General features: G+C 33.7%; 1 protein-coding gene across 2 annotated transcripts in view; it reads right to left on the bottom strand.

Moving 5' to 3' along the window:
- The window catches only part of DNAJB14 (DnaJ heat shock protein family (Hsp40) member B14), a 47,941-nt gene that overhangs the window by 14,230 nt on the left and 21,153 nt on the right, over positions 1–12,558 (bottom strand). For both annotated transcript variants that reach the window (XM_026015606.2, XM_026015607.2), the window contains one exon: positions 10,160–10,305. In XM_026015606.2, coding sequence (XP_025871391.2) covers positions 10,160–10,305 — 146 coding nt within the window. The remainder of the gene's footprint in view (positions 1–10,159; positions 10,306–12,558) is intronic.

Here is a 12,558-nt window from a genome sequence, read left to right as displayed (position 1 = left end):
ATCCATCCCCATGGTCCAGGATAAAGTCTGAATTTGCTTTTGAATGGATCCAGATAGTCTCTAGTATTCCCTATCTCACTTTGCTAGTTTTATGATATTTACTTATAAAGAATTTGATTTCCCATCTCATATTCCTACTCCAAAAGAGGCAATGGTTACCAAATGTCTTCTTGAGGTAATTTACAAAAGCTGTAATGCTTTGATCTAAAAGTGGGAATTACCTTATTCTCATTCTGATACTTCTAAATACAGCTTACTTCTTAAAGTAGATTGTAAACCTTTTGCAATATGGGATAGTTTAAAAAAATACTTTTCAGATCCCATGCGGTAGCTGCCACAGGTAATGACAAGCAAATAGGTGCTCATTAGGTAGTTGTTTTTGGATAATTACATAGCACACTGCAATGAATTATACCCACGTACTCTGCAACTTTTCTTCTGATGGAGATTCTAAAACCTGGGATTCAGAAATAGCTTTCAGGGGTTCTGTGAATCCCAGTATATGAAAAATTAGTTGGATGGTCCACTTATCTGAGGAGATAGTCCAAAACTCTCTTTAGATTCTCAGATAGATTTATGAATCAGAAATATAGCCATCATTTATAATATTGGGGAAAGCATGATCAGAAATCTAAACAACATACCTAGCAAACAACAGCAAGGTATTAACCAATACCCAAAAAAGAAGCATATCTATAAAAATCTGCCAGAGTTGTACTTCCAATAATATCAGTTTTAGGATTTATCTCTATATACTAAATAGACTATTCCAGGTAATTTCACATGCTATTATTTTTTAAACTACTGATATATGGTTTTAAGGTTTTAAGGCTTTGCTTTTTAAAAAAATAAATTCCAAACATTAAGATATTTTAGAAGATCTCTGTGAAATATTGTTATAATCCATAACTATATATGCAAGACAATTTATCTACTATGACTAGAGTAATTTTCGATTTATTTACGTTGTGCTATACCCATTATCAAATTTTTCAGTTTCTCATTTCCTAAAAAATTAAATCTCAAATTTATTTTGGTATTCAAAAGCTTTACAAAACACATTTCTACCTCAGTCTCATTTATTTCACCAAAATTACCTTCCACCATATTCTTTTTTCTTTAAACTTTATTTTGAGATAATTTTAAATTTATATGAAGTTGTAAGAAATAATACAGAGAAATCCTTTAAACCTGTTACCTAATTTCTCCAATGGCAGCATCTTGTAAAATTAAAGTACTATCACAAATAGGATATGGACATTGGTATAATCAGGACACAGGACATTTCCATCACCATCCTCCTGTCGCTCTCATATAATCATATCCACTTCCTTCCCCTTCATCCCCTTTTAACCCCTGACAACCACTAATCTAGTCTCTATTTCTATATTTTTATGATTTCAAGAATATTATATAAATAAAATAATATAGTATACAAATGGAATGAAACCATTTGGGATTAAGCTTTTTTTCAGTCAGCATAGTTCTTTGGCAATCAATCCAGGTTGGTATGTAAGCCAAAACAGTAGTACCCACCTTCACCCTCAAGCTATGGTTTCAGTTACCCTCAATCAAGCATGATCTCGAAGCAGATGATCCTTCTTCTTACCTATCATCTGAAGGTCAATAGCAGCCTAATGCTGCATCAGAGTGACTAAATCATTCACCTCACTCCATCTCATCATGTAAGCATTTTATCATTCCATATCATCATAACAAGCGTGAATGAAGTACAATACCGTATCTTGAGAGACAGACTTTTTATGTAACTTTTATTATAGTATATTGTTAAAATTGTTGTTTTTTTGTTAATTATTGTTAATATCTTAGTGATATTGTTATTGTTAATTTTTATTGTTTTATTTTATTGGTTTTTAATTTTTTAAAATTGTTTTATTTTTGTTTTTTATTTTTGTTATGTTATTGTTTTATTGTTAATTATTGTTAATATCTTAGTGATCCTAATTTAAAAATCACCCTTTATCATAGGTATTTACATATAAGGAAAAAAAAAACAGTATATATAGGGTTCAGTACTATCTGTTGTTTCAGGAAGCCACTGTGGGTCTTGGAATATTTTCCCTGAAAATAAGGAGTGTGTGTGTGTGTTGGGGGGGGGGAGGGGCTACTGTAGTCCATTCCTTTTTATTTATTTATTTATTTATTTTTAAATATTTTATTTATTTATTCACGACAGACAGAGAGAGAGAGAGAGAGGCAGACACACAGGCAGAGGGAGAAGCAGGCTCCATGCCAGGAGCCCCACGATCCTGGAACTCGAGGATTGTGCCCTGGGCCTAAAGCAGGCGTTAAAACTTGGGCCACCCTTTTTATTGCTGAGTAATATTCCTTTTTATTGCTGAGTAGTATTCCATGGTATGGATGTACCACTGTTTCTTTCACCGTCCACCCAATGAACAACATCTGGGTTGTTTCTAGTTTTTGGTATTATGAATAAAACTGCTATTTACATCCATGTACAAGTTTATACATAAACATCAATTTTTACCTCTAGGATAAATACCCAGGAATACAATTGCTAAGTTGTATGGTAATTGAATAGTTTTGAGAAATTGCCAAACTGTTTTAGAGTGACTGTGTCATTTCACATCCCATCAACAATGTATGAGTGATCCAGTTTCTCTACATCCATACCAGTTATTTGGTGTTGTTGCTATTTTTTTATTTAAGCCATTTTGAAAGCTGCATAGTGGTATCTCATGGGTTTTACTTTATCTCTAATGGCTAATGAATGATGTTAAAAATCTTTCAATTGCTTATTTCAATTGCTTATTATTGCTTTCAATTGTGGTATGTTTTTTTCTCATTTTCTAACTGAATTGTCTGTTTTTAAAATTTTCAGTTTGGGGAGTTCTTTTTGTATTCTAAATACTAGTCCTTTTCAGATATGTTTGGTGAATATTCTCTCCCACCTTGTTACTTGTCTTTTCATCCTCTTCATAAGGTCTCTGCAGAGGAAACATTAAAAAAAATTTTGATGACCCATATATTATTTAGAAATGCGCTATCCAGTTTCCAAGTGATTAGACATGTTTCAATTATCTTTCTGTCATTAATTTTTACTTTGATTTCATCGTGGTCAGAGAACCAACTCCGTATGACTTCAGACTTTTAGTTTGGTAGAGGTTTATTTTTTGACCCAGGATATGCTCTATCTGGGTCTATGTTTTGTGAGCACTTGAAAAGAATTTATAATCTGCTGTTGTTGGATAGAGTGTTCTATAAATATTGATTAGAGCTTGTTGGGTAATGATGATGTTTCATTCTTCCATATTCTTCCTGATTTTCTGTCAAGCTGTTCTATCAATTATTGACAGAGAGGTGCTGAAGTTTCCAACTATAATTATGAATTTGTCTATCTCTCCTTCAGTTCTATCAGTTTTTGATTTACATATTTTGCATCTGTTTTTTAATGCAAACACATGTATATTGTTATGTTACCCTGAAGGACTGATCCTCTTATAATTCCTTCTTTGGTAACTTTTTTAGTCTAAATTTACTTTATCTAATATTAATATAGCCACTCTTGCTTTCTTTTATTTTTTTATTTTTATTTTTTAAAAGATTTTATTTATTCATGAGAGATACAGAGAGAGAGAGAGAGAGAGAGAGAGAGAGAGAGAGAGAGAGGCAGAGACATAGGCAGAGGAAGAAGCAGGCTCTATGCAGGGAGCCCGATGTGGGACTCGATCCCAGGTCTCCAGGATCAGGCCCTGGGCTGACAGATGCGCTAAACTGCTGAGCCACCCGGGCTGCCCCTTGCTTTCTTTTAATTAAAGTTTTATGATATATCTTTTTCCATTTCTTTACCTTCGGCCTGTCTGTATTGTTATAAAAGAGGTGTGTTTCTTATATAGAACATGTTTTTAATTCTTATAGTCATGTTTTTTTTAATTCATTCTGCCAATCTGTCTTTTAATTGGCATATTTAGATCACGTACATTTAATGTAGTTATTGGTAAGTTAGGGTTTATGTCTATTTTATTTTTTGCTTATTGTTCTTTATCCTGACTTCCTGTGAGTGGAACATTTTTTTTAGAATTTCATTTTTATTTATTTAGTGTTTTCTGAGTGTATCTGTTTATACAACTTTTTAGTGGTTGCTCAAGGTGTTATATTACACATACACAATTTATCACAGCCTACTGCTGTTATCATTTTACTAGTTCAAGTATACCATGAAACCCTTACTTTTTTAACTTTCTTTTATCCGTCCCCATTTATAACACAATTGTCCTATATATTTTCTTGGCATACATTTAGAACCATACAGACAATGCTAAAAGTTTTCTTCAGATGTCAAACAACTTAGAAATTCAAGAGGAGAAACAAAATATATTGCATTTACCCATTTTTTGCTTACCATATTCTTCCTTTTTCATATTTCAAGATTTCTTCTTTTATTGTTTTATTTTGGTTAGAGAACTTCCTTTAGCTATTCTTTTAGGGTATGTGTGCCAATGATAAATTCTCTTTTTACTTTCATCTGAAAATGTCTGGATTTCTCCTTCATTCCTGAAGGATGTTTTTACTGGGTATACAATTCTAGGCGAAAGTTCTTTTCTTTCAAAAGATACTTGGAAAATGGGTCATTGCCTCCCAGCCTGCATGGTCTCTGATGTGAAATTCACTGTCATTTGAATTGCTTTTCCCCAGTAGGTAAGGTGTCATTTCTCTTTTGATTCTTTCAAAATTTTCTTCATCTTTAGTTTTCAAAAGTTTGACTCTGATGTGTCTTTGTGTGAATTTTGGGAGGTTTATCTGTTTGGGGTTCATTCAACTTCTTGAATTATGTAAGTTTATATCTTTTGACAAGTATGGGAAGTATTCAATCTTTATTTATTTATTTTTGAGTACTTTTTCAGCCAAGTTCTCTTCTTCCTTTCCTTTTAAGACCTCAATGATATAAATGTTAAATCTTGTTACAGGTTCCATTTGTCCCTGGAGCTTTTCAGATTAGATACTATTTTTCTATTTTCCAATTCACTGATTCTTTCCTGTCACTTTGCTGTTTATTCCATTTATTGCTTGATTTTATTTTGGTTTTTGTATTTTTAAGTTGTAAAATTTCCATTTGATTCTTTATACCTTTTATTTGCTCAGATTTCCTATTTCTTTGTTGAAACTCTTCTTTTACAAAATTTATTTAAAGCATATTTGTAATTGCTCATTGAAGCATTTTTATGATAGATGCTTTAACATCTTTGTTAATCACTAACTTCTCTGTCATCTCCACGTGGATATCTATGACTTCCTAAATTTAATTTGAGATTTTCCTTGTTCTTAGTAATGATAAATGATTTTCTACTGAAATGCGGTCATTTGAGATATTATCTTATGAAACTCTGAATCTATCTAAAACTTCTGTTTTTAACTGTCTTCCTCTGACATTATTCTGGTACAGGAAGAGGAAATACCACCTTTTTACTTCCAGATGGGAATAAAAGTTCAGGTTTCCCCCTTGGCCTCTGATAACATCTGTAAAGAGGAGCTCATTACTGCTGAGCGGGGATAAGATTCTTAGTCTCCCATGAAGTGTCCAGTCATATCTCTGTGGCTGGAAACGGTAGGTAGGGGTGCCTCATTACTCCCCCCACCCCTGGTGGGTTCACTAACACAAGGATATAGCTTTGTTTGCCTCTAAATGATGCTTAAAGTCCTGAGTCTCCACTAAGTCACTTATGACACTACCCCAATGAGGAGGGAAAAGGGCACCTTGTTACTGCCAAGCAGAAGTACCAGCTCCCTGCTTGATCATCTCTCTTAACACCCCAGTAAAGGGGGTAGGCATCTTATTACAGCCCAGAGAGGGTAACAGGCTGGGTTTTTACTCAGCCTTTGCTGATGTGGGTGCGGTAGGACCACAGTTTTTTCTTGGATTTGGCTGTATTGCATGGTTATTGCTTAAAATTCTTCTGTCTTACCAGGTTGCCCCCTTCCTGGTTGTTTAGCTAGAGAAAGCAGGCTTTTCTTGGGGATTGTTTATCTGTGCTTATTGGTATTTATGGGTTGTCTGCTTTCCCAGTACCTAGTCTAAGATATAAAAGGCAAATGAAAACCCAAGCAACTTACTGCCATGTAGTTCTTTGGGTCCCAAGGTCCCTAGCTCATCTACCTTCTTTTTTCCACCTTTCAAAGGTTTTTTTTTTTTTCATGTTTCTTTTAAGATTTTATTTATTTATTCACGAGAGAGAGAGAGAGAGAGAGAGCGTGCGAGAGAGAGAGATAGAGACAGAGACACAGGCAGAGAGAGAAGCAGGCTCCCCACAAGAAGCCCAATATGAGACTTGATTCCGAATCCTGGGATCACGCCCTGAGCGGAAGGCAGATAATCAACCGCTGAACCACCCAGGTGTCCCATCATGTTTGTTTTATATGTAATATTCAGTTTTATACATTGTGCAAGGAATAGGGAAAAGTACATCTATTCCATCTTCCTGAAAGTGGAACTCCTCATTGATTTTTAAATCACTTCCCTCCTTCTCATACCCAAATTTCTGCCATTTTCTCTCTTCTCTAGTCATAGAAATCATACTCATGTCCAGAAAACTCTTAATTCTCACCTATTACATAAAGGTTTCTCTGATTACTCTGATTATAATCTACCTTATCTTTCTGACTTTTCTTCAAACATCTGTGTCCAATGTTTTGGTATTTAATTATATTCAGTCTTCTGGGAGATCCTTAAATCAGCTAATCTCTCTGAGTCTCAATTTTCTTACTGGGGAAAGGAAGGGTGACACTAGTCCCCTGACTACTTCATAAGATTTTTAATAAGCATTAAATGAAAAAATAGGAATGAAGAACTATAAAATGCTTGTCAAATGAAATGTATACTACTATTCCAAATATTCTGTGTGACACTTCTCAAATTCTTTGAGGAAGAGGATATCTCATATTCTCCTTTTGTATTTCTCTACAAAAACTAGCCCAGATGTTAGGAATATTGAATTACCAGACCTAACATAAGTAAAACTATCTGATCCATTATTATTTATTAAGTAAACATATAAACAACTAATCCACACCCCTTGTTATTACTCTCATGTTGATGTGAATAGGCACAGGTACCATTCAAAAGGCCTCTGAAATACTTTGAAGTATTTGCAGTGAGATAAAGTAGACCAAGTATACTTTGAAGACGTCCATGTCAGATAGAAGGAAAGGGATCCATTTCATTCAAATATTTTTTAAAAGATAAAGTAGACCAAGTATACTTTGAAGACGTCCATGTCAGATAGAAGGAAAGGGATCCATTTCATTCAAATATTTTTTAAAAGTATGTTCATATATATTGTGCAAGTCACTCTCTAGAGGTAAATAAAATATTCCCTGCTTCAAGACACTTGAGTTACAATCTTAACTGTAAAGGACAAATAGCTATATGAACTTAAGAGTTTATTTAGTCTATCCTCCTTGATAGCAACCTTTTATTTTTAAATCTTTACAAAACACACAAATGAAAGAGCACCTGGCTAGCTCAGCATTTTTTTTTTCATGTGACTCTTGATTGTGAGTTCAAGCTCCACATTGGGCATTGAGCTTATTTAAAAATCAAAACAAAACAAAAACACAAGTGAAAATATCTTTCCTATCTAATTTAATTCCCTAAACCAATTACTTCCTCTTTTTTCTATTCTTGGAGGAAATAAAAAGCAAATGGTTTCTGGTTTCGATCTTCTGTAAAAAGTGTTTTATTTTTATTTATTTTTATTTTTATTTTTTTAAATTTTTATTTATTTATGATAGTCACAGAGAGAGAAAGAGAGAGAGGCAGAGACATAGGCAGAGGGAGAAGCAGGCTCCATGCATCGGGAGCCTGATGTGGGATTCGATCCCGGGTCTCGAGGATCGCGCCCTGGGCCAAAGGCAGGCGCCAAACCGCTGCGCCACCCAGGGATCCCTGTAAAAAGTGTTTTAGTAGTTACAGAGCAATCAATCTGTACTTAGTTTTCATACAAAAGAAAAAAAAAACTATAGTATTTACTTAAAATAAACTGCTTGGTATCCCAAAAACAGAAGTTAGGATTGGTTGGTTAGAAATAAAATGATTCAGAAGATAAAGAAAAGACTCTGCATGCTGAATAAATGAAACCTGCCATTTCTGAATGATGACACTAACCGTAATATTTTCTAATTAAGTACCTTTGCTCACCAAGCATCTGTGAATTACAACGTAGTTTTCTATGTAGTTTCCACTCAATGAAAAATGGGCTCATCAACCAACTCCCTATTCTGATCCTCTTTGGGATTAATAAATTGGCATTCTGATTTACAGACAACCTCCTGTGTATTGAATAATGTGAGCCTCTTCTCTAGAGATGAACCACCTCCCAGCATGTTGATAAATATTGTTTCCAGTTTGCAAAGTAGAGCATCAGACTCTGAAATGTACCACATCGAACTGTAATCACCTTTGTAAAGCCCTTCTGAAAGTCTAGCTGGGGTGACATTTATGCTGCTCACCTCTTCAAAATACATAGGATCTAAAAATATTGGTAGGTCCACTTACCAAGACTAATAATGCTAAATGACTTCAATACAGAAGTGAGAGAAAGAAGCAGTTTAACATTTTTAACATTAATGGAGAATTAATACTGAAATCACTTAGCAGATCACAAACATGAAAATAACTCACTGCCGAAATGTTTTTCATTATATAAAAACACCAATTTGAAATTAAATGATTTTAATTCATAATGTGAAAAACTGTTTTTAACTTTGGGGGGGAACATGTGCTAGCTAAAGTTAGTGTTTTTGAGTAAAGAAACATTTTCTGTACTTTCAACATGCCACTTTTAAGGTAACAAACAGAGAAGGCTCTCGTCATAGTGATACTTTATACTTTCACCAGCACCACTTTGGCAGTTGCTTTTATTGAAACATATTAATAATTGCCAGAATATATTTTATTTGGCAACTTCCTTCAAGAAATAAAACTGTTTTAGAAACAATTTTAATAGTATTTTGTGAAAGACCAATGAAACCATCTATCTTTTAGGAGCATTTTATTCTATTTATTTATTTTATTTTTATTTTTATTTTTATTTTCATTTTTCAGAAAAAGAGAAATGATGTGAGTTGTGGGGAAGGGCAGAGGGAGAGAGAAAGAATCTTAAGCACGTTTCACACCCAGGGTGGAGTTAGATGCAGGGCTACATCTCAAGACCCTGAGATCATGACCTGAGCAGAAATCAAAAGTCAGATGTTTAACCAACTGACCCACCTGGGCACCCCAGGAGCATTTTAAAAATTAGCATTTCCTTTCTGTTATTCCAAGACCCCAGCACTTCACTGCAAATATTGTATGTTGGCTCTATAAATGCCAAATTCAAAAGAAGGAACAATCACAAATATAAGCATTTTCCTGCGAATTAGAAGTTAACTATTATGAAGAAATTGTATGTGACAAAATACAAAATTATAAAATCAACTCTCTGACATTTATTTACTAAATTGGCAGAGACAAAAACCTCAAAATTATATTAAGAAAGAAAATGAAGAAAAATGAATAGTAGGCAAAAGGAAAAAAAACTAATTCTTTTTTTTTTTTAAAGTAAGCTCATGCTCAACGTGGAGCTCAAATTCACGACCTGAGATCAAGAGCTACATGCTCCACTGACTAAGCCAGTCAGGTACCCAAAGAAACTAATTCTTATAAAGAAAAAAAAAAAATCACATTTGTTAGAACCACATATAAATAAATGCAAAAATTGGCCAGTTAACAGAAATACAAGAACACCGGGCAGACAATCCAAATTTTCCAATTCTAGACAGTCTCTATCCTAAAAACTTGCAAAAGCTGTATTTTGTTTTAGTTCCCTTTGGAGGCAGATGGCAAAACATGAGAAGCTCATGTGTAATCACCACACTACTAGCATGTGGTAAACTAGAAAGCATGCACGATCATCTAGAAAAGTTGCTTAGGACTTTGCCAAAACTGGCATTTTGCTTTTGTGAAGCCACACCGCATTTTATAACAAATTAATAGTACAGTTTTAAAGGATTTTGAGGATCTTGCTTATGCTGGCTTCTAAATAAATGCACCAGTCTAAAAGCAGAACTTAATATTCTAAAACACTGTAAAGTAGGATTCAAAAAAGAGCTTAGGAAAATTGCTTTAAAAGGTTTACTTTACTTTTAAAAGCATCTGTTGCTCCAGGTGCATGGTTTTTGTCTGGATGAAACTTCAAAGCAAGCTTTCTATAAGCTTTTTTCAAATCTTCATCACCAGCATCTTTGGTAACTCCGAGTACTTCATAGTAATTTTTACATTTGTTTATGCTGTGAACAAAAGAGTGTGTTACAATGCAAATTTCAAGGAAGAACTTCATGTAATATCTCTAATTTTTTATTTATAAGAATAGTAGGAAGAACTATCTGCAGATTGTTTTCTCAGTGTCAAATGATAGCTTATCCTGTTAAAGGTTATTGCTTCATTCTCACAGACTATTCCTTTAACCTCTTTCCTGTCTAAGGAGAGTTGGCCATGAGAATGTCCTTGGTGTTTTTTATCACAACTACAGAGAAGTAAGGCAAAGCCCATAACAACCATGGATTAAGAACAGAGCACATGCTGAAACTAAAATGAGAGGGCGAGAACAATTTTACAGTATTCTTAGGTACACAAAGAAATTCCAAAACTGTTCACAAGTATGTTGTAGCTAAAGATTAATTAATATGCATTGCATCCCAAGATTTTAGTTGTTGCATAACATAGACCTAACCAAATACAAAGCAAGTTTAGCACATGTAAAACAACTACAAGTATCCTAAGGTTTAAATCTCAAGGCAAGTTTAACTCAGCTCCACTATACTAAAGGGAACTCATCTGCGTCAGTCTAAGAAAAAGAAAATCTCAATATGTATCACAGGACTTAAAAATGCTTTTTACACCCAATTTTCATTATGATAAGCATACTTTTAAAGATTATTTACATAGCTAACTAAGATGTTAACAGATTTAAGCCCAGAGTCTTGGAAGTACATTAAGAAAAAAAATAAGTTCTGAATGGAGAAGAGAACATTAATACTTTCAAATGCTAATATTCTCCCCAAACCTAATAATTTTCCTCCACTAAAATAATGTACTATTTTAAACATTTTCTGTGGAGTACTTGATGACTTTAGATGTGTCCCACGTATGACGGTTTGAGGTAGTAACAGGTGAAAAGATCTTAGACATAATCGTTCGCCGGCAGCTAAGGAATTGCAGAGTATCTCAAAGTTCTCAAAGGAAAGAGACAAGATTGATCTTATTTTACTATTGAATCTATAAGCCATAATAGTGCTTGGTACAGGATAGGTTCTCAGTAAATATTTCTGGAATAAATGATCCTTTGCTCTCCTTTTATTATGAAAAGTACCAACATTTGTTAAATGAACAAAGTAAAAAAAAAAAAAAGAGAGAGAAGACATGTATAAGATTACAGAAAATTTTTATAATCATACATCAACAAAAATCTGTTATGCAGTCTTCTTTATGGTAACAATTAAAATTGGATTTTTCTGCTTTAGATATTTAATAAATATTAACACAGTCAACTTTATTTCATAAACGTGATATTTCCTTTATTTAATCAATAATATTTATTGAGCACCAATTTTGTCACAGACGGTGCTCTGAGCACTTGAGGTATATTAGTGAACAAAACAGAAACATTTGTAGAGATTCCTGCCTTTGTAGAGACCCATTCTCCCAGATATGTTTAGAAACTATGTGATAGAGAAAAAGGGAAAGGGGACATTTATAGAACACCTACTGTGTGTCAGGCACAGGTCCACAATCACATATCTATAAACCTCTGAAAAATGAGAGTTATTCTATAATTTGACTGCAAAAACCTGACTTGAACTCTTTTAGGGGCAAAGTTTGTCCTGAATGGATGTGAAGCTGCTACAGAATTTTCACTTATCCCATTTAAGTGTGAATATTTGTACAAGTTGCTGCAGAAAGGTTACTATTAGGTTATGGGCTGCTCACCAGATGTTATATGTTATTACGTAATGTATAATATATGCTCCTTATTACCTTTCTAAAATGGGAACAATTCTGAATTCCAAACTACATCTGGTCTACAAAGATTTCACACAGAGCTACAGAACCTTATTATGTTGTCTATTTTACACAAATTGTCTCATGTATTCCTCATTAGGTAGATGTTATTCCTAGGACAATAAGAACCAATGAGAAAACCAAGGCTTTGAATGGTTAATTAAGTTGCCAAAAGTTCTATAACCAAGTAATAAATGGGAACTGAAATTTACTTCCTCAACAAAAATTTACAGAGCATCTACTTTGTGATAGACTCTGTTTCAGATGTTAGTAGTGAAAATAAAACAGTAAAAAAAATCCCTCTTCACATTAAATTTACAATCAGAAAAGGGATGAGCAATGAACAAATATACAAGTAAAATATAAAATACGTCCTATGATAATAAATATTTAGAGAAAACTAAAGTGACAAAGGAGACAAGAGAATGGATGTGAAGGCCACCTATTCTAAATAAGATGATTAGGAAAGGCCCCACAAGTAA

Source organism: Vulpes vulpes, chromosome 4 (genome assembly GCF_048418805.1).
Source record: "Vulpes vulpes isolate BD-2025 chromosome 4, VulVul3, whole genome shotgun sequence".
In the NCBI taxonomy this organism is placed as follows: Eukaryota; Metazoa; Chordata; class Mammalia; order Carnivora; family Canidae; genus Vulpes; species Vulpes vulpes.
Note: the sequence above shows the minus strand (reverse complement) of the source record. Positions and strands in the feature narration are given on the sequence as shown.